Source organism: Theropithecus gelada, chromosome 5 (assembly GCF_003255815.1).
Source record: "Theropithecus gelada isolate Dixy chromosome 5, Tgel_1.0, whole genome shotgun sequence".
Lineage (NCBI taxonomy): Eukaryota > Metazoa > Chordata > Mammalia > Primates > Cercopithecidae > Theropithecus > Theropithecus gelada.
The window spans coordinates 111,139,474-111,166,829 of NC_037672.1; the positions used below are offsets into that span (position 1 = coordinate 111,139,474).

The 27,356-nt window shown below is 35.9% G+C and overlaps 1 protein-coding gene across 30 annotated transcripts in view; it reads right to left on the reverse strand.

Annotated features, from left to right (window-relative positions):
- The window catches only part of CAMK2D (calcium/calmodulin dependent protein kinase II delta), a 305,686-nt gene that overhangs the window by 155,367 nt on the left and 122,963 nt on the right, over positions 1–27,356 (reverse strand). For all 30 annotated transcript variants that reach the window (XM_025384885.1, XM_025384876.1, XM_025384874.1 and 27 more), the window contains one exon: positions 3,211–3,265. Coding sequence is in view for 28 of the 30 variants with exons in the window: in XM_025384876.1 (XP_025240661.1) it covers positions 3,211–3,265 (55 nt within the window). In the remaining 2 variants the exon portion in view is untranslated. The remainder of the gene's footprint in view (positions 1–3,210; positions 3,266–27,356) is intronic.

Sequence of the window (27,356 nt, forward strand, 5' to 3'; positions counted from 1 at the left end):
GTTAATGAAATCCAAAGTCTTATAAAATAATACCCCAAATGTTCAGGATATAATCCAAAATTCACTTATTGTATCAAGAACCAGGAAAATCTCAATTTGAATGAGAAGATAATCAACAGGCAGCAACACCAAGATAACAATGCTGTCAGAATTATCTGATACGGATTTTTAATCAGCCATAATAAAAAAATTGCTTCAGAGAGCACTTATGAACACACTTGAAACAAACAAACAAAAGGGAATCTTGGCAAAGAAATAGAGACTATAAAGAAGGAAAGAAAACTGCAGAAATGAAAAATATAACTGACATAAAAAACTCAATGGATGGGACGGGCACAGTGGCTCATGCCTGTAATCCCAGCACTTTGGGAGGCAGTACTTTGGGAGACCAGCCTGATCAACATGGTGAAACCCCGTCTCTACTAAAAATACAAAAAAATTTGCCGGGCGTGGTGGCGTGCGCCTGTAATCCCAGCTACTCAGAAGGCTGAAGCAGGAAAATCGCTTGAATCTGGGAGGCGGAGCTTGCAGTATGCAGAGATCGTGCCAATGCACTCCAGCCTGGGCGACACAGTGAGACTCTGTCTTAGAAAAACAAAACAAAACAAAAAACCAGAGGAAAGAATTAGACAATCAGACTTGAAGACAGAACAATAATAAATTATCCAAACTAAACAACAGAAAGACGATAGACTAGGGGAAAACGACAACAAAAAGCCTCAGGGACCTCTTAGACTCTAACAAAAGATCCAACATTCAGTCATCAGAGTTCCAAAAGGAAGGGAGAAAGAAGGTGGGGCTAAAAAGGTATTCAAAGAAACAACGTCCAAAAGTTTCTCAAATTTGCCAAACAAAAACGTAAACATTCAGGAGGCTGAGTGAACCCCAAATAAGTAAATTCCAAGAAATCCAAGCCAAGCAAGATACATCATAGACAAACCTAAAAATCAAAGACAACAACAACAAAAGAAACAAAAACCAAAAAACTTTAAAGCAGCCAGAGAGAAATAATACCTTATCTTTAGGGGAAAAACAATTAGAATGACAAAGATGTCTCATCAAAAACCAAGGAATCCAGAACGAAGTGACACAACATTGAAAGAACTCTCAACCTGGAATTATATATCTGGCAAAAATGTCATTCAGGAATAAAGGGGAAATCAAGACAAGCTCGAAAAAGGAATACTAACAATTTGTTGCTAGCATACCTATCCTAAAAGAATGGCTAAAGAAAGCCCAAGAAAAGAAGGGGCTCAAACATTGGAAAGGAAGAAAAAACAATGGAAAAAGTAAAAACAAGAGGTGAGAAACGACTGAAGAGGAAGGACTACTAGAACAACATAGAGCCAGATGAAACTACGGCCACAGGAGCAAGCCATGGATGAACTGGGACTGTGGAGAGGAGCCCGTGCACTAGGAATTGTGCAAAAGTAGAGCTTTAGTCTCTATTCTAAATATGGCAGATATGCTTGGCTGCCTACCTGTCAGGCCTCTGAGCCCAACCCTGCAGGTATGCATCAAGATGGCCTGGAGCAACTGAGGAACTTCAGGAGAGGTAAAAATAGCCAGGTCCTGCCTTGACTGATGATATTCCACCATTGTGATTTGTTCCTGCCCCACCCTAACTGATCAATTGACCCTGTGACATTCCTTCTGCTGGACAATGAGTATTAGAAGCTCCTCAGGGAGCATCTTGTAACCTCTGTCCCTGCCCACAAGAGAAAAATCCACTTGGACTGTAATTTTCCACTACCCACCCAAATCCTATAAAACTGCCCCACCCCATCTCCCTTTGCTGACTCTTTTCTTGGATTCAGTCCGCCTGCACCTAGGTGACTAAAAAGCGTTATTGCTCACATAAAGCCTGTTTGGTGGTCTCTTCACACGGACACGCGTGACACTACCCAATAGATAAAACTCCCATTCTTTCTTAATAACAAAATCACAATTTAGTTCTGGACTGGGTATTACATGATTCAGAGGAGGCCAGTTCCCTCACCAGATCTACAGACTAAATTATGATTTGTCAATGCCAGTTGTAATTTCATTCCCTTAACAAATACCTGGTTTAGTGTGGGCTTGAGAAGCAGTTCTAATTAAGGATTCTTGAACAGATATCTTCTGAGAGGCTCTTGAGAAAGATTTCTCCATGAATAAAAACTTACGCAACAGAATTTTGATTCCCCTTTTTCTGCCTGGAAGTCACTGTGATAACTGAAAATGTGGCAGTCAACTTGAGACCATAGGGGAACGCAAACATGAAGACAAACCCACATACTACTAAAAACAGACAGATGGAAAGAACGTGGTTTCTTAATGATATCACTGAAGTACTGAATTAACCAAACCTAGTATTAACCTAGCTTCAAACTCATATTATGTGAAATAATTTTTTAAATCTTTCCCAAAACTCTGTGGCATCACATTAAAATGCTAGACAGTAGTCCATTATATGAATATACTATAATTATGTAGCTATTTCTCTATAATTGGATCCTTAAGTTAGTTTCTTTCTTTTCTCCCCCGTTATAAAGGATGATGCAATGAACATCTTTCAGTATAAAATTTTAACTGAATTTAGGGTATACTTTCCATGGACTTTGTTCCAAAGTCCAAGTCAAATGATACAAACATTTTTATTCCCTTTGATGAGCACAGTAGCACCAAATTGATTTCCAGAAAGTATGTTCTTATTAAACTCCTACCAACCATATGTATGGCCTGTTTTACTATATCCCTGCCCAGAGTCATTATTTTCCCTTCATTCTTACTGACGGCGCCTCACTTTAAAAGTCTTGATTAGTTTAAATCAATTTTGGTAATCCAAGTTTCTTCCTTGAGTCTTCTTTTTACGTTAAGACAATAAATTATACATACTCGTAAAAATTAAATGGAAAATTTTGCTCATGTCATTTTTTGTGCTACAAGATAGAACTGAGAACCACGCATAACATCACAATGGACAACACAAAGAGATATAATTATTTCACTTAGGTTAAGGTTAATTCAAATTAAGGTTAATTTAAATTTTAAATAAAACAATGCTGAGTAGTATACTCTTTTCAAAAGAATTAGAGTTGAATGTTACTTGAAGAACATTAAAAAATATTGTAGCAGTCAGTAATTTGGACTGTACAATGAGAAAAATCATTAATTCAAAACGGTCCTCAATTAGATTGCAAAAATAATGAATACAGAGTATATACTTACAAATCAAACACCAAGTAGTGAAAGCCCTCCTCTGATATGCTATCATGAAGTCGCACTGAAAAAAATAAGAAAAGAAAATTGTGTTATACCTATTCCAATGATCAATGTTAAACCCCACTTCACATGGGCAGATGTCTCCTAGCTAGAAATACTAGCATTACATTTTATTTTAGCCTTTGATACGTCCGTATCTTTTACAACATAGCTTGGGTTCAGATAGACCTAAGGTTTGGGTGCTGGTTCTGAAAATTAGTAACTATGTGATCTTAAAAAAAAAACTGCTTAACTTGTAATGATATTAGTACCTATGCTTTATAAAATGGTTGAGATTAAATGAGATAGAAATAAATCCACAAATTTTCAGGTGAATACTAAACAAATGTTAAGGATCATTATAATATATGTCCATGTCCATATACTCAAAGTTACGAGGTTCTGGCAATTCTTTCACTTCCTTGCCATTCCCTTTGCTATCACCTTAGTCCAAGTCCTCACCAACTCATGCTTGGTCACTACAATAGACATTAAGAGGAATGATTCCAAGTCTAGGAAATGGTTTCCCTGTGTTCTCCCTTTTGTTCAAGAAGTTCTAGGTGGCACTCCCTGGTCAACCTGGCAAAACACAGTTTTTGTTATGTTACTTATTTACTCAGGACAGCCAAATCCATTTACCAAGTCATTAGCCCAAAATGTACAGCTTGAACTTTTGCTAAAATAATCTACTAGTTCCTCAAATTAATACCACTTTAAAAACTTCAGTGAGCTAGACTTTAACTGATAACTCTAAACTAAATCATACATGTAGAATTACATACCGCTGTGTCTGCTATTTATTTGTTCATAAGCCCCACACCTTATCCCAGTTATCCTTCATCGATAGTAAATTTTTCTTATTTATTTATTTATTTTTTACTTTTATTTTAGCTTCAGGTATACATGTGCAGGTCTGCCACATAGGTAAACTCATGTCACGGCGGGTTGACGTACAGATTATTTTGTCGCCCAGGTACCAAGCCTAGTACCCAACAGTTATTCTTTCTGCTCCTCTTCCTCCTCCCACCTTGCAACCACTGGTAGCCCCAGTGAATTCTTCCTATGTATCCCAATCACTTGAAGTGGTGACTTGATCTTCACTGGGAGCAAAAGAAGGCAGGGAAAGCAAAAAAGTTTTAGGGCACAACTGCTTTTACAAAAGTCACCACAAAATAATAATGATTTTCTACTACATTTCTACTACTGTTATGTTTCCCATGCACTGATGACCACCACGTGGAAAATGTGAATTTATAAGAACATTTAGGTTATCACACAAACTAAAATTATTTATAGAGGGAGACTCTAGTACCCATTCAACACTCAAGCTCATAGACTTAACATAATCTCTGTGCTTTATCATCTAATTCCATCCCCTTTGGATCTCATTCCTGGCCTCCTATTAAAATATTTTCTGAATCCCTCTCTAGATAGATTATAGTTTATAAAATATGAATTTTCCATTGTTACTAACATGAGGAGGAGGCCTATACTGTAGGCAACTGGAAATGCAGCCAACAGTTCAGTCTGAGACTCTCTACTTAGCCCTCAAATGCATGAAATGTAAGCACACTGCAGTCCCCCCTGCCCTGCCATCCTTATTTGTCACAGTGTCACCCTTGAGGTCATTCATGCAGCATATTTTATCTTTATTTACTACCTCTAACACCTTTCACTTCTTCAGTATATAGAGTCTCATCATCAATACTCCCAAACAGGAACCATATTTTATAAGTCTTGCATCCCACACAGAGATCTGGCACATAGTAGATGGTCTTTCATCAAATTGTTTTTGAACATTTACTACAGAAGGTTTGGGACAGAAATTTTCACCAACGATAGCTATATATATTATATAAACACATAACACACATGCATATATATATATATATATATATATATAAATAAAATAAAACGATTGCTACATAAGCAATTCTTCCATCACTTCAATGGTGAGAAAGGTATTCTTCAAGTTGCCAATATCAGAGATGCCTGCTAGCTTTGCTTAAACTTATGCTGCTGAAGAAAATAAAGAGTTTGGTTTGATGATGCATCTTCTAATGATCATTTAGCACAGTAAAGAAAGCTGGGCCATGGACAATAGCTCACTGGTTTTCTTGAATGACACAGTTTCAGAGATACCTCACTTACCAGCTATCATACAGTATGTATTCAAATGAACTTAAATAATGGCATTGCTTCTTAAAGAACTCATACAATTATTCTGGAAAATAAGATGGGTTCCCATGTTATCAAAGTTAAACTGAAAAGTAAAGTCTATAATGTGACCAGGAGGAAATCATCATTACTTTCTTCCACTGTCTGAAGGTAAAAGCCTTAGGTGCAAGTGGGATCTCAGGTGTCCAGATCAAAGGGATGTACAGCTGAACAGAGGAGGATATTTCAGGTACAACTGGAGAAGTAGTAATAATTTCTGTCTATCCTGGGAATAACATTTTCTTAGAATTATTTCCATTCACTTATTAATACTAATTAATACTAAATATCATCATTCAGAAATTATGTTTTGAAGAAGTCAGGAGTTGTTCAGATGGAAGCCTGATAATCAAACATATGATATAAAAGCACTTAACCAGCTAACATGTGATAGGTTTTGAGACAAATCATTCAGCCAAGTTTACTTCTTTTGCATCACACAATTCCAAAATAATCTCTAATAAGTCTAACCAGTCATTTGACCACACGAGATTATGAATAAATATGTTACTGATGTAGCAGAAAAAAATCAGCATCATGTTTACTTGGGATTAATATATATATATTTCCTTCCTTCATTCCTTCCTTCCTTCCTTATGTCCCTCCCTACCTCCTTCCACTCTCTTATTTTAAATAATGAACTGAAAAAACAGAATTACATGAAAGTGTCATGATTTTAACTTACTGTATTAACAAAAGTAGGTCCTGTTGTCTTCACAGAGACATTCCACATGTTTACAATTATTGTGAGGATGGGTTTGTTTCCTTTAAAAATGTTTAACTCTTCAACTATTATTCTCCGAGTTGATGGTATGTCTAAAACAGTCTGGAAGATACTTTTAGTATCTTTTAGTTGTAGACATCATCTATTTATCTCCAAGCCTTTTCTGTTGGTCGAAAGTATCTTTCATCTCCTATCCTTTTTTTCCTTTTTAACAGTTTCTCAAGGATTGAAAATCATGTTTACTTTTACAAATGTTACATTAATTATTTCCTATAAATAATTGTCAATTCATTTTCACACCAAGGGAATAACATAACATTCTGTTCATCACAGCTGTTAGCTCAAGATTGACGGCATGGCTGGCCTTGACAGCACTGCAGATGCTGCATTTTGAAGCATACTGCACCTCGTTCTTTCTATGACCGCTCTGTTATTGCCATAAGCTGCATATATGAGTGGGCACAATTAGCCTAATTACAGTTGTCCCTGTGACTTTTTTAGAGAGAAATTTTAAAAACGATAATGAGAAAAACATTTGAGAAAACAGGTTATAATACATTTTGGCAGTCATTCTTTTTGAAGTTTGCTCAAAGGTAAAATTATGTATATGAATAAATGAATTTTCACAACCTGAAATAGCACAACAGTTCTCATCTGGAATAGAATTTTAAATTATGGAACTTTAAGTATGGAATTTACAAGGGGGATAAAAGTGCTTCTGAGGCTAAAAATAGTTCCAAAGGTTAGTTGACCCATGGCCTAATTCTTTTTCTTTCTCTCCTGCGTGTATTATCACATTTGAATGATCACAGGATCGCTGCTTTCTCTTCCTGTCCTATGTGCTTGCATTATTCCATTGCAGTTTCTAGCTAAATATTAGCTCCATAAAGAAAGGGTCAAATAGGCCATGGTCATTGTATGATCTGAGAAATTTTAAATATGATAGAAGTTTTCTATTTATTTTAATTCTTCATTTCACTTAAGGGGTTAAAAGATAAAATAAAACTTACAGTTCTTACTGTCAGGCACAATGCAAATAATTTGTGCAAGAGTTATTTAATATACGCAAGCATCACAAGGACCCTTTGCCATAAGCTTTTACAAATGAACATTCATAGGCTTAGGGGTGTGGAGAAAACTTCCAGGTTAACAGCCAGTAATTGGCCAGGCTAGGACCAAAATATAGAGCTGGATGATTCCAAAGACCTTGTTCTTACTGAGAATACTAGGTGGGCTCCCTAAAACCTTTCTGTCAACAAACTACTTGCCAAATACCTGGTGGCATATGAACTGGTTTGTCAGGGTAAAATAATACTCAAAAAAATTCAAAAGAGAAGAAATAAAAAAATTATTATGGTGACTGAAGAAAGAAAAGTAGTTTAACAAATAAGTAACAGACAATTTCCACAGAAAAAGAAAACTCTTTTGAGTGTAGGTTTAAAATGTGATGCTATAATTTTGAGGGTATAGAGGTAGCTAGATGATGTCTAGGATATGAAGCCACATTTGTCTCTCTATACAGTTCCTAAAGCCCCAGAAAATTGTTATTTTTCCACTTCAAATTAGGAATATGAGAATTGCCAGTGACTCAGCTGTTTTATCTGATAGAACATTTAATGTACCAAAAATGCTAGTGAGTTGAAGAATCTGAAAGCTTACCCAACATACAAAATATCATAAATTTAAATTATTTTTCATTTCCAAAAATTAACACTTTCACATCATGGACATTATGATAGCATGGACAAAAAGGTGTGTGGGGGGGGGGGGGGGGGGTGGAAGTAGAAATGAATGGGCAAGGGAGAAGAGGGAAAAGAGTAGGAAAATTAAACTCCAAGTAGAAGCTATGTCAACGGTGATTAGGTACATCTTATCCATTTTGATGACACATGTTAGAAACACTCCTGTCAAAAGAAAAGGAATATATTATTTTACAGAGACTTATTATGTTTCATAAAAGACTGATGATAGGATACAAAGTCTTCCTCTTTCCTCCATTTCTTAACAGTACCCCCCACACAAAATAAAACCAAGGTTGTTAATTATTTATATAAAAATTATTTGGTTCAAATTATACTGATTCTTACTCTGCTACACAACCCAAACTCACTATCTGTTGCTCTTCACTAAAATTTATTATGGAGATGAGGCAGTCAATTACATTGGTGGACCCCAGTGGACTATGTCTATCATTATTCATGTCCTTGTGCAGTCCCCTCCCACATTACCTCTGGGCTTGGTTATGTGATTTGCTTTGAGTGAGTAGCACGTGTGATGCAAACAAAACCTTAATAAGTTTCCTACACTGGAGCTGTAATCTTGAAAACCACTTGCTGTGCTAAAAGAAAAGATCAGGTTAGATTGAAAGACAAGAGGCCACATGGAGAGAAACCTCCGAGGTTGAGAGATAATTTTGACATTTTATTACTAGCAGAGCTCATAGCTGAACGAAACTGCATGAATGACCTCAGTTACACCATGTGAGTAGAGCACCTATCTGACTCAATCCAGTCAACTCATAAAAATTATTACAAATAATAAACTAATGTTATTTTAGGCCACTAAATCTGGGATGGGGATTATTACCTAACAATAGAATAAATAAACAGAAAAGATTTAATCTGAAATGTGTGATTGACCACACTGTCCTCAAATAAGTCTTTCAATATCACAAGCAAATTTAGCAGAAAAAAAGAATGAGTCTGACCTCAGAAAATAAGGAAGAATTAGTATAAATTCTAAAAGTGAGCATGGTAGGGCAATGCTGCCAATATTATCATAATACTGATAGAGTAATTCATACAGAACAGATTGTATTATATCCTCATAATCATTGTTTGTCAGCTCTGAGCTATAGTCCTGGTTATTAATGAGGCAGAATTTGCATTTTTAGCTTTGCTATGTTGCAAAGATTGAGGTAGTTGGATTTGGTTCACATACTGGGATGCAAAAATGGCAGCTTGTAAGTCAGTTCCTTTTTATATTCCCATCAGTAGTTAATTATAATTCACAGCTAAAACAAGTACTAGCCAAGTTAGGCCATCGAACATGCCAAGTCTACCCCAAAAGAGGGAATCCAACACTGAGTTCATTTGTAAATTAAAAATAATAAATATATACATATATTTATTAATTTTATATCTATATACACTTTTCTCAATATTACATTAAAAATATAAAAACATACACACACTAGTATTAGAACATTTTAACAGTCAAATTACACCACTCTGGAGAGAAATTTCAGCTCAACCATTTTTCTCCTGGCTTTATTTAGGACAAAGCTGCTCATTTCTAGAGAGAAAACTTTTCAAATAGAAAACACAAAAGCACTGAAAACTAAGTTCAAAATCAAACTAACACTTCTAGAAAAGTGAAGCCAAATCTCTCTATGTGGTTTTTTAAAATGTCTTTCCTATAACACAAGTAATATAATTAACAAAATGACACCATTTGATTTTTATTTTCCCAGTATAAAATATATTAACTTGAGTACATTAGAAAAATATATGCTGTTTTTTTTGAAATAGAGATGTTCATTTTTAAAACACTGAATAGAAATATAGACAGATATAGATACCTATTCGTTTTTATGCTGTTATTAAGGTCAAGAGTCCTATATAGAATTTATACTTTGTCTTTTTACTTGTTTTAACAAGAAACTTCAACATTTGAGCATACAAAATTTGGGAGTTTGATTAGCTGGCTAAGGCAAACAAATGAACTGGTCAGGCTTAGAAGCCACAGTCTGTTCTAATTTTAGCTATTTGAACACATAAAGTTACATAAAGGATATGTATTTTTCAAAAGCTATTTAGCAATATGCCCCATTAATAAATGCCAAATAAGTCATTATTCATTACTCAAAAGTTAAGATTAACTTCTATATCAGAAATTGAAAAATTGTAGTAAATTTCAGATATTCTTCCGGTAGTGACAAAAAAAAAAACTACCTTGTAAACTTAATATCAACTAACATTAAATTATACTTCGAAGCAATTCACTGCTTATACTTAAGAATAGGAATGAATATTAATTAACTACTTTTTAAAATAATCAAATGTAATTATTATATGAAAACTTGATAGGGAATGCCATCTATATTACTTTAAAAACTATTCTAAAAGTACACAAAGAAAGTTACTGGATCCCAAGATAAGTCCTGAAACTCAAAGCATATCAACTCTGGTGACTATAGTCTCCATCCTTATTCTCAAATCCTCACCCGACTCCTGATTCAAGATTAAAAGCCAAGTTTAGATCATCTTCAATATCTACAGGATCAGATTAGTATAATAGCATTAAGTACTGACTAGAAGAAATCATTATGCCTTTTACAAGCCAGCACTAATTACAAGCCAGCACTAATTACAAGCCTAGATTATCCAGCTGGTTTTCTGATGGGTCAAAATAGTTATTACCTGGGAGAATTTCAACCTGGAAAGAAATCAGAAAGTGGGAGATATGATCAGTAACTGTTGACTCTATGGGAATCAACCACACTGATCACATGACACCACAAACAGCATGAAAGAACAATCAGTTCTTTTGCTTGAAAGAAAAAAGTCGGCCGGGCGCGGTGGCTCAAGCCTGTAATCCCAGCACTTTGGGAGGCCGAGACGGGCGGATCACGAGGTCAGGAGATCGAGACCATCCTGGCTAACACAGTGAAACCCCGTCTCTACTAAAAAATACAAAAAACTAGCCGGGCGAGGTGGTGGGCGCCTGTAGTCCCAGCTACTCGGGAGGCTGAGGCAGGAGAATGGCGTGAACCCGGGAGGCGGAGCTTGCAGTGAGCTGAGATCCGGCCACTACACTCCAGCCTGGGCGACAGAGTAAGACTCCGTCTCCAAAAAAAAAAAAAAAAAAAAAAGAAAGAAAAAAGTCATCAATGGCTAAATATAGAAGCTCAGAGAAGATTAAAACAATATAAAAGTAAATAGGTAATCGTGTAATACCTTGTCCTGCTCATTTTTAATAAAAACATAAATGTAAGGGGAAATTAAATAATAGATTTAGTAATATCTGGAAACGTTCTTTGTTTTCTATGAAAAATAATGAGGTTATCTTGTTTATATTTTAATTGAATAATTCCATTCTGCTTTTTTTGTTTTCTAAAAAGGTAATTTCATTTCTTGGAAAAGTTGACACTCATTTCAAGAGTATTGAAATAATACTCATTTATATAGAAAAATCTTCCTTCCCTCTTTAAGTTTTACATTCATATCATTTGTTTTATGAATTTTGATCAGTGATTCCAACTTTCTTTTCTTCTTGCCTCCTCATGTTTTTGTAATTCTATCTTCCATTATGTATTGCAAGTTAGTCAGTGATCTCTCGTCAATATCCTTAGCCATTAGGAATATTTAAAAAGGGCCAGGTGCAGTGGCTTACGCCTGTAATCCCAGCACTTTGGGAGGCTGAGGCAGGCGGATCACTTGAAGTCAGGAGTTTGAGACCAGCCTGGGCAACATGGTGAGACCCTATCTCTACCAAAATTACAAAAAATTGGCTGGGTGTGGTAATTTATGCCTGTAGTCCCAGCTATTCATGAGGCTGAGGCAGGAGAATCGCTTGAACCAGGGCGGCGGAGATTGCAGTGAGCCAAGAAATCACCACCGTACTCCAGACTGAGCAACACAGTGATACCCTGTCTTAAAAAGAAAAAAAAAAAAAAAAAATCGAAAAAGAAGAGAGACGTCTGTCTTGGTCTATCTTACTGTACTCTCTTAACCTTATCAGAAATTTTGATGAGTATGGGAGAAGTAAGGGAAGACAGACAATATATGGAAAAGTAAAGGTATTCCTGAGAAGACAAATCCCTTGCTGATGAAGAGTTGTTACTTCTGTAAGGAAAAACAGAACAATTTTTTTTGTTCTTAATTTGAAATGGGGTCTTGCTATGTTGCTGAGGCTGGCCTGGTTTAAGCAATCCTCCTACCTCAGCCTCCAGAATAGCTGGGATTACACAAACACCGCCATTCCTGGCTAGAAGAAACAATTTTTAAAGAAGATAAAAAATAACAAGAATAAAATCAAACAGGTTGAAGTATATTTCACATTAAAGGTAACTATTGCTTTTTGAAACTTTTGCTTGGGTCGTACACACACACAGACACACACATATATAAAATATACACTGGGCCATGATATAAAACATTTTTTAAACTCTAGGTCACAATAAGTAATACTTGATAAGCACTGGATTAGATGATCCTTTAAGAAGATCCTATAACATCCTTTCTAAGTTTTTACATTTCTACATTCCTGGATGATTATGGCTAATAAACAGTATGGAAAACAAACAATACAGTTATGACCAATACAAAGCTGAATATGATTCTTTAAGTGTAAGAGTTTTCCCTCTTCAACACTCTAACATGTTAAAGTTTAAAACATACTTCATTTTATTTTGGAATTGTTTTTAATGAACAACTAGAGAGAAAACATAGCACATTTATCTTGCCAAATTAAAAATATGCTCTTCAAAAAATTAACTGAGCAGATGAGTTGCTTTTATAACACTAGCCCCTGGAGAATAGTAAATGGAAAATCTTATTAGATCATCTTCTCTTTGTAACTTACTACCATATTATCTTAACACTTGCAACTGTATTTTCCCTAGAGACTCACTAGCCCAAATGCTCTCATGTTTCAATTCCTTTTTTGAAAATTCATTTATCGCATTTTTCTAAAGTTGATATGTCCTATAAGCAGGAAATATGTGAGTTTAAAATCCTAATACATGTTAAGAAATACAATGTAACTGGCTTGTAGACATATTGTATTATAGTATTATATTATCCAATAACATTTGTCTCTATATATCTATTTTTATGATGAAAGCACTTAAAATATCAGTTTATTTCTCCTGGATAATATATGCAAGAGAAGTATATGAAAAATACATTCTGTGATGTTAGGCTCACAATCTGAGAAAAGCATGGGAGTTATTTATGAACTTGCTCATGAATTAGATGCCATTGGAATAATGAATACTACTAGTGCATATAGCTGCAGGCACCAGTCTGCATCTACCAGGCACCTAATGTATTTTTATCTAAGCCTTCAAGAGAACAGTTAGTTCAGCCTAGGTCAATGATGTTTTTAAAGTAAAGAATAATTGTCTATTTATCATTAAATCAAGGAAGTTATAATGAATGTCAGACATCTCAAATGTATGGTGTATTTGCTTATCTCACAGACATCGCAAACCAAACAAGCTCAAAGAACTCGTGATCTTCCCCCTAAAACCTGCTTCATCCATGGTCTTCCATCTTTCCAGTTGCTCATAAAAACCCCAACGTAATTCTTGACCCTTTCTGTGAAAGCAAAATTTAATCTGAAAGCAAATCCTTCAAAATATAATAGGGCGAGATGGAATATACATACATATACAGAGAAAATCTGACCACTTTTCATCTCCTCCAGTTAGAAGCCTGATCTATGGCAAGTCCAGTAGCCTCCTATCTAATTTCTGTGTTTCTACCCTGCCCTCTCACTGTCTTTACCATAGCAGCCAGAACAATTGTGTTAAAACTTAAATCCGATTATTGTCCTTCGGTTCAGAATCCTCCAATGGCTCTCCACTTACTGTCTCTGAGTAAGAGCCCAAACTCCATTCATGGCCTAAAAGGTCCCTTTCTCCCCTACCCTCATCCCCCTAACCTTTCCTACTGCTTGTCCCTGGTCCACTGTGCTCCAACTTCACTGGCATCCTTGCTGTTTCTGGAGAACTCCAGGCAAGCTCCTGTCTCAGAGCCTTTGCACTTGATGTTTCCTCTGCCTGGAATTCTTTCCCCTGATATTCACATGGCTCACGACTCATCTGTTTTAAGTCCCTACACAGCTTTTCAGAGTATTCATTTTTGTAAATAAAGTTTTTGTTTGTTTGTTTGGAACATAGCCACATCAATTTGTTTATGTATTATCTATGGTGGTATAAAGCTAGGACTGCATTGTTTAATAATTGTAACAAAGACATGTCCAGAAAACTGAAAATACAAACCCCTTTACAGAAAAAGTCTGTTGACCCCTGGAGTAGAGGGTAAGATTGCTGAAAGAGAGAATATACGTGCTGAGAGGCCAGAGTTTGGCATGTATAATCTATGTGGCTAACTAAAGCCATGAAGAATGATGGTGGAGGTGGAAAGGAGAGAACGTATTAAGTCATTCACTATATAATACAACAAATGATAGGAATCACCAAGAGAATGACAGAAAACTGCTGCGCTAAGAATGTAGGATGTTATAATCTAAGAAAGTGTTTTTCAAAGATAGGTTTGGGTAAGGATGGAGGTAGGGGATATTGAGGGAGGAGGTGTTAACTATGGTCTTGTAAAAGCAGTGAAGAGCAAGAAAACAGTTGTCCCTCCCCTGGTATGCAGAGGCCCAAGGAAACAGCCAACACCTCCAGGTGCTGCAGATAAAGCAGCTCACTCAAGAGAGTCAGACTGCAGTCAGCACAAGAAGAAATGAACACAGATTATTAGAGAACGGGGGCAGTTTGCAAATATTATGATGCCTGATTTATTATTATACAATTAAAGGGAAAAAGAAAACTAACGAAAAGCGTGAAAAGTTGGCAATTTTCTCACAGTCTAAGCATTAACCCAACAGTTATTCAAATTGCTTAAGATTCATACTCAGTAAACTTTCATGTTTTTACAAGAGAATTTTTTTTTTTTTTTTTTTTTTTGAGACAGTCTCACTCTGTCACCAGGCTGTAGTGCTGTGGCATGATCTCAGCTCCCTGCAACCTCCGCCTCCTGGGTTCAAGCAATTCTCCTGCCTCAGCCTCCCGAGTAGCTAGGACTACAGGTGTGCGCCACCACGTCCAGCTAATTTTTGTATTTTTAGTAGAGATGGGATTTCACCATGTTAGCAAGGATGGTCTTGATCTCTTGACCTTGTGATCCGCCTGCTTCGGCCTCCCAAAGTGCTGGGATTACAGGCGTAAACCACCACACCCTGCTAGAAGAGATATTTTTAAGTAAATTATATTTTTAAGAACCAAATTTAAGAAATATAATTTTTGGTATTTTATTACTATTATATTTCCAAAAGTTCTAAATCTTATTAAAGTGTGATTGTGATTTTACATATTTTTTATTTTTGAGACAGAGTCTTGCTGTGTTACCAGGCTGGAGTGCAGTGGTGTGATCAAGGCTCACTGTAGACTCCAATTCCTGGGCTCACGTCATCTTCCCATCTCAGCCTTCCAGTTACTACAGGCACACACCACCACACCTGGATAATTTTTTGTTTTTGTAGAGATGAGGTCTCACTAGGTTGTCCTGGCTTGTGATTTTAAGTGTTTATGCAAATATCCCGTATTTACGGCATCTAAATTATTTAGAGAACAATGAAGAGTTAGTCTGATTTTATTCACTCATTATATAAACATTTTAATATCTTCATACTTGGTCTGAATATGCATTTTAATTAAGTTTTCTTCCTCGCTCTTATATGCCAGATGACATACTGTAAAAAATGAATAAAGAAGATACATTTTAAATTTGTTCTCAATAAAAATATCTATATGACATTCTTTTTTTGATGAAAATTGGTTTTGCCACCTCTATTCTTAAGCAAACTATTTTGTCAAACTGTCTTTCAACCCCGAACAAAAAACGTTAATAGAAAATATGTTCCAAGATTCCTGGAAAATATATTTACATCTATAATCTTGACTAGAGTCTTCATTCAGAGATTCTAAGCCAATGGGATAAATGAAGAGCTTATGAATAGTTGTACCTAAGACTGTTAAGAAGACAGAGCACTACTTAGTATTGTAAGAAGTAAGGTTCTAGGTGGGGTTCTTTCTTTCAGTCACTCAGCATATTTTCTTGAACGTTATTTGCTGGGGATATAACTGTGAATGAATCAAGGAATGGTGATCTCAGCACTCCTGCAGTCATTAAGACGAAATCCTCTCACTGATTTTGTAATTCTGTATTCTGGATTATTGGCTTTGCGGCTAAGGCATATCCCATAAAACATGTTTCATTTTACAGTCTTCTCATTAACCATGCCCAGGGAAGCACAAGAACACAATGTAACTATGTGGCGAACAAATCTAACAAGTCGTAAGTTTTAACTAAATGAACTATGAAATGTCTTCATCTATACGGGGCTACTAAATCAGCAGTCTTTATCCACTGACAAACTGATTTCATCAAACAACATGCTTTTCTGATTTTTCTTATTTTCCAAAATTAACTTGCTATTGAGAAAGTTTAGCAAATTTTTAAACCTGAAAGACAAATTTCCTGGTAAACAACCATTTAACATCCCCTGTGCCTTTGCCTCAAATCCATTACTGACAAGGCAGTCATCCTTTCAAAATGCAAATCTGATTATATCACACTTGACTAGTTTAAAATTTGTCAACCCTTCTTATTATGTTGAGGAGCAAACTTCTTAACATGACCCATTTATCATGTATCATCCAAACTGGGACACTCTGAGAGTGAAAGAGAGTGATTAATTTTTATACCAGTAAACCAGGACAGTCCCTAGAAAAGAGGTTAGTGTGGCTATCCCATCCACAAGGCCCTACCTCTTCAAATTCCTTCACATTCTCCCTCACTGTTTCCCCTCCAGCTCCCTCCAGCAGGCATCTTTGTTAAGAAAAAAATAATACAGCTGAGCACAGTGGCTCATGCCTGTAATCCCAATGCTTTGGGAGGCTGAGGCAGAAGGATTGCTTGAGCCCAGGAGTTCGAGACCAGATCGGGTCACAAAGTGAGGTCCCATCTCTACAAAAAATTTTTAAAAAGCCAGACATGGTGTTGCATGCCTTTGGTTCCAGCTACGTGGAAGGCTGAAGAAGGAAGATCATTTGAGCTCAGGAGGTCAAGGCTACAGTGAGCCATGTTTGCACCACTGCGCTCCAACCTGAGTGATAATGAAACCCTGCCTCAAAAATTTATAAATATGTATCTCCATATTCAAAACCTGCAAATGGTCAAAAGAATACATGTCTGTTGAATGACATGATGAAACACTTTCTAACTGACTCACTGAGGATTATCTAATTCTCTAGAATATCTTTATTTTGTTTTATTATTTGCTATTGATTAGGCTTTAATTAGGAGTCTGTAAACCATGGTCTGTGGGCCACATTGGGATAGCAGAGTGTTTTTATATAGTCCATGAGCATAGGATACATAACAGAGAACTTACATGGCCCACAAAGCCTAAAAAATCTACTCCTTTACCAAAAAGTTTGCCAACTTCTGGATTAAGAAAACTGATGATGCTGCAACTGATTCTCAAAGGTTATACCTTTGTTGCCTGTAAAGCAATAACCAGTTTAGTTTTATGGCAATTACATCCAGGCATTCTTTTTTTCAGTGACTATGAATATTTCTGTTACTCCTACACTTTTTTGAACTGGCTTTGCCATCTTGCTAGTTCTCTCATGAATAAAGTATTTTGTAATAAGTATTTTATAAAAAATAAAATATAAAGTATTTTGTAAATAAGTAATAATGACTACAGATTAACGATGATCAACAATATCAGTGATCAATGATGTCTCTCTCTCTATATATATACATACATGTATATATATACACACACATATATATGTGACATCTCAAACATGTGGTGCATTTGCTTGTGATCCACCTGTCTTGGCCTCCCAAAGTGCTGGGATTACAGGCGTAAGCCACCACACCCTGCTAGAAGAGATATTTTTAAGTAAATTATATTTTTAAGAACCAAATTTAAGAAATATAATTATGTGTGTATATGTATATGTGTGTATATACATATACACGCACACCCACACCCACACACGCAAACACTTATAGCATATGTCACTTAACTACAGAGATACATACTGAGAAGTGTTGTTAGGTGATATTGTTGTGCAAACATCAAAGTGTACTTATACAGCCCTAGATGGTATAGCTTACTACACATCTAGCCTATATGGTAGTCTATTGCTCCTAGGCCACAAACCTGCACAATATGTTACTGTACTGAATAAGGAACAACTGTTAACATAATGGTAAGCATCTGCTTATCTGAGCATAGAAAAGATAACAGTAAAAATATGGTATTATAATCTTATCTGACCATCTTCAATGCAGATAGTCTGTTGTTAACTGAAACATTGTTATGTGGTGACTGTGTGTGTGTGTGTGTGTGTGTGTGTGTGTGTAAGAGATATGTTTTAATTAGTAAATATATCATATTATATGAATATACCATAATCTACATAATCAGTCTTCTGTGGAAGGGCATTTGAATTGTCTCCTGTCTCCTGTTCTTCAACCCTATCACTCTCACTCACCCTCAAGAAGCTTCTCATTGTGTATTAAATATGTACACATCACCAAGCCAGGATTTCAAGGTCTTCTTTGGTCCAGAAGTATTTAACTGATAATCTGTTGTTTCTGACCTCTGAGGCCCTTTCCTGGAATGCTGCCTACTCCAGTCCCTACCATAGAAGCCCTATTCTTCACGCTCAAATGCCAGCTGCTCACAGTTCATGGCTCAATGCAGACCTTCCTTCCATTTTCTGTAGTTCTTGGAGCCTCACTTCGAGTAAATTTAAGGAAAATAGGAGACTCAGTCAATCTTGAATATTCAAGTTTAACCACCTTTGAAATAATACATCCTAAGATTTGATATGTAACAGGTAAAGAAAATAAGAAGTATGTTAAATTTCCATCCACAGCCAAGATGTACCATGGAAAAATGTTTTGAATATAACTTCTACAAAAAATAAACCAACTTGATGTGTTCCTCTGTAAGTGAAGGTAAATTAGATTTTTTCAATTTATATCATTTCTTCCATTACATTTCACTGTAATAAATTTTGGACTTCTTAATACAGGTGATTCTTATGATCTACAGTAGTTGTGTTCTATAAAGTCATCATGAACACTGAATGAGCAATATATTAAACCACTGTTCTGGGAGAAATACAGGGTTAGTTTCCTGTAAGTCCCTAGTCACAAGATTTCTGTCAACTAATCAATATGTAACCTAGTTTTACGTGTGTTTCTGTTTAAAGAGAGCTTAATTGATACACATTGTTGATTCACTGACATTGAACCCACAGTAAAAGGCACGATAACTCATGCATGAATGAAGTTTATCTAATACACAGATATTTTCCATAAGGCACATCACAACCTTCTTGAGCTTAGGAACTCTAGACAGCACTGCAGCTTTATATTTGGGGGCCATTTTAAACAGGAAAATTAGTGAGGAAAAGCACCAAAATGTGGCATTACACAGATGGTGAAAAGGGCATTTGCTTAGTGTTATAAAAGTTTAACAAGGAGGAAAAGTGGGGCCTTATTAGACCTTAGCTGGGTACACACATGCACACAATGTGACTCAAACATCTTGCTGCTCTGCATGTCTGTGAAGGTCCACGAGTGACCACAAAAGGGCTTCAAGTACAGATGGTATTACAAATAAATTTTCCAAGAGCAGGCAAACTTGCAGTTACAGAAACCGCAAATAATGAAGATCAACTGTGTTTATTTCTTATCAACTGATCATGGCTCTTAGCCCTTTAATTATATTTATCTGCTGTTTAGAACTACTACCAAGATACCATTGATTAATAAACACAAATACTTAACTGTAGATGGAGAAATCAAATCTATGTGGTTAACCATTCATGAAATTTTTAATAAATCAATTACCACCTAATCAATCTACTTTATGTTTGCATTTTGTAGATACCATCTTTCTAAATATTTAATTTTCATTAATTATAAACACTATTAAAAGAGCATCTACAAATTATGACACTGTGTTAGAGACTACATTAGCAAATTACACTACAGCTTATAACCTACTATAAGATTGAATTCCATTCAGGAAAGGAAATAAAAAAGAAATAGAAAAGAAATAAGAAATATAGCCTTGTTAATTTTAAAAAGCAATCTTTAATATTAATACAATCTATAATTAACACTAATGTGAAAATTATATTTAAAAATGAGCAGTAAAATCAGAAGTCTGGGTGACCTTTCTTCTGGATTCCTGCCATGAAACAGTGAAGTTTGAAGTGATTTTGATATCTAGCATGCTCTCCGATCCTCTCAAAGGACTTACCTTTCCTGGTACAAAGCCTCTGGGCATTAAAATTATTCATCATTTCATGACATATTTGGGGCTTCCTGGCAAAAACAGCTCTCTGAAGATGATGCACGTAAATAAAAAGAGTATAAAAGAAAGTCTTGTATTATGTAATAAAAAATGAAAAGAATGTCCTCTTGATGGTAAAGGTGATTTTTTTTCCCTTCTTTTAAGGACAATAAAATCATAGAAAATAAAATGACATCAGTATCATTTTGGAAAAGTTTATATTTTTAATATCTTCTAAACAAAAATGCTTTTGAACTAAGTTGAAGGTTTGGCTGAACAATCTGCGAACGGGTAAAAGAGCTGCTGTACCTGGTCCTCTTGCTTCAAGTTGCCAACAATACAAAGCCAAACTGCACCAACAAGGTCAAGCACAGTTGGAAGAACATTTCCACTAACGTAAATAATTATTTATTTCTAGAATTAAACAAAATATCTAAACAGTAAAAAATAAATATGTAACTCAGCAGTGCACTGGAATTAAGGAACTAATGGTTTTTCTCTGCAGCGTGTTCTTTCAATTATATAATTCATAAAACACAAAAAATAATGAGGAAGAAACTGTGCTAAGTATCAGGCTGAATAGAACTACCCATTGGACAGAGCCTCAGAAAACCTTTTAGAAATTACTAATGTAATTAAATAATCTGAATAAATAAATTTGTATCAGAAACTCAGAGAAGCTAGGGTAATAACAATTTCTGAGTAACCATTTTTGCCATAGTCAATTTTGAAAACCAAAAATGGACTCAAACTTTTTTAACAATTTTTTTAAGGAAACATGGCATTAACTGACAAAAGGTAAATTTCTGGTTTTTAAACTTTTAAAAATAATAAATAACTTTCAGTAAATATTACATTCTATACAGTGATTCGATGTATATATACACAAATAATATATATATACATACATACATAACTAAAACATAAGTTACAGAAAACAATACTTAACCTTACTACATGTAATATACTCTGACATTTAATGAAATTTATCTCACTACATTTAGTGATAATTAATGGGTCATAATGCACAGTTTGAAAAAATCTAGACAACAGTATTTGTTATACCTCTCCCAGTTTGGGATCTCATTGCTAGTAGTGAATTGACTTAGCAGTGAAAAAAGATTTCATCTCAAGTTCTTTGGACGATAATATATATCAAATAAATTTACTCTTGTCAATCGGATTATGTTCTTGGCAAAAAAAAAAAATAGAAAGGGAGGGAAAAACAAATTGTCCATTCTATTATTTCATTGTCATAGCTTTCAACCCCAACTTTGGGTAGACTTACATGCAGAAAATGATGTATAATTCACAATGTTAAAAAAAAATACTTTTCAGTGGAGATTTAGGATATTGATTAAGAAGGGCAATTTAATTTAGCAGTATGATGAATCACGCTTATATAATCCACCGACCAGGGAATTCAGACATAAATTCAACATTTTACTTAGGTTCCCTTTTATCTTTCTTCCTATTCACATCTAATTCAAATCACTATACTACAATATCCATTTGTTGGGTAGCAAAAAAAATGAATGCGTAGTTATTTTCAATGGAGAGAACTGTTTATACAGAGTTGAGTTGTTTAGGTATGGAGGACAAAGCATAAAATAGAACAATTAGAACAATTTTTTTAAATGCCTTGAGAAACACTATCAATGAATGTTTCACTACACCTGATCAGGGGTTTTGCAAGTGCATATTTATGGCTAGTTTTCTACTTTGTTCATTCATTCGCTCTCACTAAAAGTAATGAATTATTAGACATGGGGTATGTGGTCTTTGAGAAAAATCATTTGCACATTTGTTCAGTCACGGTTCTTAGGATTGTTGACTGTAAACACTTGGGTATACTCCATCAATTCTAAGAAATTTACTAAACCAATATTGAATAGCTTCCAGAATTGTTGGGAGGTCTCAGGAATAAGTTTCCAGAAAAAAAGTATCAAGACTAAGCTCCAGAACTAGCCTGATGGAAAAACAGCTGCCGCTACATCTGCTGCAATTAATACCAATAATATATGCCAACTGCCAATGCCACCAGGACCAATGCCACTTTCATATCAAAAATTAAATATTATATGCTGACTCCTCAAACCACAGCACTTCACCATCACATTCACTGAGAAAAATGGAAAGTCTGTGAAAAATCTGCCTTCTGACATTAATCAATCCCCAAATGAAGTATGGCAAACATCTGTTAGATTGGACAAGTCTACAAGCCTAGTGACATGCCTACATCCTAGCTGCAAGAAAGACTAGAAATTTGACTTCTGACTTCTAAGTTGCTGATACATAACTCAGAGTGTTGTAATTTCATAAATTTAGAAAATCTCAAATAATATGGATATGGCAATTGTCTAGCATATTGGCATTTTATGTAACATATCATGGATCATAACATATTAAAAAAAAATCTAATCCCAGAATTTCAGAAGTGACAGGGACTTTAGAAAACAATTACAATCCAGCCCCTCAGTTGTACAAATGGAGTCCAGGGCCTATCTATTCATTTAAACCAGAGCCACGAATTGGTATTCTAAAGTTTGTGATGGTCTTTTCTATTAGGCCATTCAAAAATCACCTCTTCTTATCTCCTATCACTAGTGCTATTTGTGAGCAGAGAATGGCTCAGCTGAGAATGTAAACTGAGAATGGTGGCTCACACTTGTAATCCTATCACCTTTGGAGGCCAAGGCTGGAGGATCACTTGAGCCCAGGAGTTTGAGACCAGCCTGGGCAATATGGCAAAACCTTGTCTCCTTTTTTTTTTTTAATTAAAATAAAAAATAAAATGAAGAAAATGTAGGGAATTAGTATGTTGAAGGTAGTACATTGATCATTTTAAACATCATCCATACAGGCTGCAGTTGACATTTCCAATATTCAACATTCCTCCTTTAACTGTGAGAATCTGCCAGCTAGTGATTTTGTGAGTTGTTTGCCCATTAGATGGAGGTCTTCTGGAACACATCGACTCCTCCCTACACACCAACATACAAAATAGCAAGTCATATGCCTCGGAAGGATGACGCAGACCAAAACTAAAATGTTAACAGGGTAAATATTGTCGTTGGCATCTATTTGCTTTTCATTAGGCTGGAACTTAACTAGAGCTTCAGGGAGATCAATGAGCACAGGGTGCAGTAGTAAAAATGTGGCACCATAAACCTGCTTGCAATTAGCAACAGAGTCTGAAAATTAATTCAGCAAGTAGATACACGTCAACACTAAGTGAAGAAACAAGTGTTCTGGATGATGACCATGCTTTCCTATAATGATGGTGAAACTAAGGTGCCCTTACAGAGTTTATACACACTTGAAAGTTTTAATGTAAGAAAATAGGGACTCCAGTGATGAAATTGCAGATACAAGCCTACTTTGGTTAGTTGAAACAGTATTATGTAGTACTGGGAAGATAATAGGCATATGTATTTATGATCCTCCCTCAGGAGCTTTGGCTTAAGAAGTTACAGGCTAACAATACTTGCTATCACTTATTATCCAATCAAAGCCTATATGATGTGAATAGAGAGGTTCCTGATCTAAGTGGAAACATTCTTCAAATCCAAAATGATAAATTCTCATAAATTCCCTCTCATTCCATATATGTGTGTGTATTATTATTATATGAAATTTCACTCTTGTCCAGGCTGGAGTGCAATGGCACAATCTCAGCTAACTGCAACCTCCGTCTCCTGGGTTTAAGCGATTCTCCTGCCTCAGCCTTCCAAGTAGCTGGAATTGCAGGCATGCACCACCACTCCCAGCTAATTTTGTAATTTTAGTAGAAACAGGGTTTCACTGTGTTGGTCAGGCTGGTCTCAAACTCCTGACCTCAGGTGATCCACCTGCTTCAGCCTCCCAAAGTGCTTGGATTACAGGCATGAGCCACCATGCCTGGCCCATGTGTGTGTATTATTTGATTGTGCTACTGCACTCCAGCCTGGGTGATACCCCGTATGGAGAAAAAAAAAACCCAGCCAGGCTGGAGTGCAGCAGCCCAGTTAAAAAAAAAAAAAAAAAAAAAAGCAAAAGAAGCAGAGAGAGGTAATAATATTCATATGACTTGTAAGTCATTGTCCTGTCATACTATTAGCATAATATAGTCAGTAAATGTTACCCTGTTAAATCTTGGTTTCAAAGTCTATAGACACTGACAGGTGCTTTCAGGGAGAAACAACAGAGTCTGAGCAGTTTCAGATCCGATACTTAGGTCCTCGTCAGCTTGAACTGAATCTCGAAGTACTAAAAAGCATCATAAAATAATGTTCAATGCATATTTCCCTAGGATTGAGAAATAATCTATTCCTAGGCATAAAGTCAGTCTTATGGTTTTCAAAAGGTAGTTTGTTTCCTTAACTATCTGCTTTAAATGAAGGAATAGTTGTCTTCTTATCCAAAGGCAAAAGTCAAGATAATCCGGACATAAAGCTATAAAGTAAATTCCACTGAAGAATATATTAGAAAATTGGCAAGCAAGTCAATACAAGGAAACTAAATAAAAAGGCCTATTTGTTAAGAGTCGTCATGGGTTGTGAGATTATCTATGTATTAAAACACATTAAAAAAGATTATCTACCTATCCATTTATCTATCTCTGCCATTTTTTATGTGCAATAACCACAAGGTAATTCCCACTGCAGGTAATTTTTGGTTATTTCCACTCAAAGGCTACCTCACCATGGAGTTACCACAATTCCTTGGTTTTCTTCAAAAAGGTATTAATATTTTCAAAGGACATGATTCAGACAGCTTAATACAGAAAACAATGTCAAGGCAGGGAAGAAAACAAGAGCAACATAGAGTGCAATAGGACACCAAGTCCAATACCAGCAGTCACTGCTCCAAATAATATAATTTGTAAATCAATTAAAAGCTGCATTCATAGAGATCAGGCACTCATTCAGTTTACCAAACGTAATCAAATTACACTTCCAGGGGGAATTAATGTCACAGTATATTCGGTCATTGCTGCAATTGTCATTTCCAATAGGATAAACAAAATAATCCCAGGCTTCCATAGCTGTCACTGAGATAGTACAGAAGTGACTGTTGGCTCCACAGGCAGAATGCCTGGCATGCAATACCAGCTCAGCCACTTACTGGGTAACTGTGGGCAAAGTGCTTAGCATCTCTGCTTTATTTCCCTCAATTTGTAAAAATGTACATAATATAATGTGCTAGCTCAGGAGGTTACTGTGTCTGCTAAACAAGACAATCCATCAGAGGGTTGAGCATCATGCCTGGCACAAGATTTACATTTGAGAAATCTTTCGTAGTTGTTATAATTTGAAGAATTAGATTCAAAAACTTACAACCACATAATAGTTGGAAAGAGTAGCATTATTGTGCATGTTTTATTAAAAATATTTCTGGAGAATGTCTTTACTTGCTTTTAAAAGACTTTTGTCTACTTTTGCTTTTAAAAGACTTTTGTGCTTTTTAGCACAAGTAGATGGCATGGTCCAATCTGTAATACAGTCCTACAAAACACTGAAAATCATTTCCCAACCTTCCAGACTGTTGTTCACAAAAGAGCAGCCTTCCATGTCCCCCTGTTCCTTCTCCCCTATTCTGATCCTCTACAGCTGTCCACATTTTCATTTACATGTTGTAGGGAACAGACAGTTTTGAATCATTCATAGCCCTGTCCACTGCTAGGTTCTGACATATTTATTCAAGCTTGTCAGGGAAACTGGAAAAGGTATCGATTTTATGGAGAGAGAGACCTCTTAGGCAAGAATTCTTTCAAAGCAAAAACAGAATTGGGCAATTAATATTGACTCACCAATAAAATGAAGAGTATGGTATTATATCTATTTCTTTGGTGGGGAGAGAAAAGTAGGTAAGAAAAATCCAGAATTTAATGAGGAGAGGGAAAAAGCATTATTGAGCATAAAAGGACACCAAGTCCAATGTTGGCAGTCACAGCTCCAAGGAATGACATTTGTAAATCAATTACAAGATGCTTTCACAGAAATAAGACACTCATTCAGTGTCTTCTTCCCTAGAAATTCCATATGACACTAAGGTACAATTAGCACGACAGCATTTTTGTTTCTACATATTAATTTGACATCTATTTCTTGGGCATCAATTCTGTGTCAGGAGACTTTCTAGGTATTGGGGAATCAAAAGTAACAAACAGTCATGAAACAAAACCTCATGGAACTTACATTACTATCTATCTGTGAATGCAGCCAAGGCATTCTCCCCAGATCTGTCCAGAACACAGAAGTATCAAGGACTTGAATGTATAGGATCTTTGGAAGCCTAGAAGGCCAGACTCTCTTTTCCTACAATACGCATTACCTAGCCTTGTAATTATCCTCACAAAATAGTACACCAGGCCGGGCGCAGTGGCTCACGCCTGTAATCCCAGCACTTTGGTAGGCCGAGATGGGCAGATCACGAGGTCAGGAGATCGAGACCATCCTGGCTAACACAGTGAAACCCCATCTCCACTAAAAATACAAAAAATTAGCCGGGCATGGTGTCAGGCGCCTGTAGTCTCAGCTACACGAGAGGCTGAGGCAGGAGAATGGCATGAACCCGGGGGGCGGAGCTTGCAGTGAGTGGAGATCGTGCCACTGCACTCCAGCCTGGGCCACAGAGTAAGACTCCGTCTCAAAAAAAAAAAAAATAGTACACCAGTTCAACCCTGAAATATCAGAGCAAGGCAGAAATGTAATTTTTGTCCTATGAGAGGTTATCAACAAAAATGAGGGGTTAGCAAGTCAGTTGGTGTCATAGGCAAATATTTATATAAAGATATAATTGATTGCTAATGCTGTATGCGAAAGCACTTTTTGTTGGGTTTTTACAATCTGACCTGTGAGAAAGAACTAATCAAAATCATTCTTTCCTTTGATAACCACTTAGTTTCTTTTGGTAAATAGGGTGTCCAATTGTGCACACATTTATAACCAAGCATTTCTGAATGTAGCTTAGAGCCTAAATCCAACATAGATTGCGTGATATTATTATGATAATTTGACCAGTTATTATTAAGAACACAAACCAAGTTAAGGTCTTTTCAAGCTCTAAA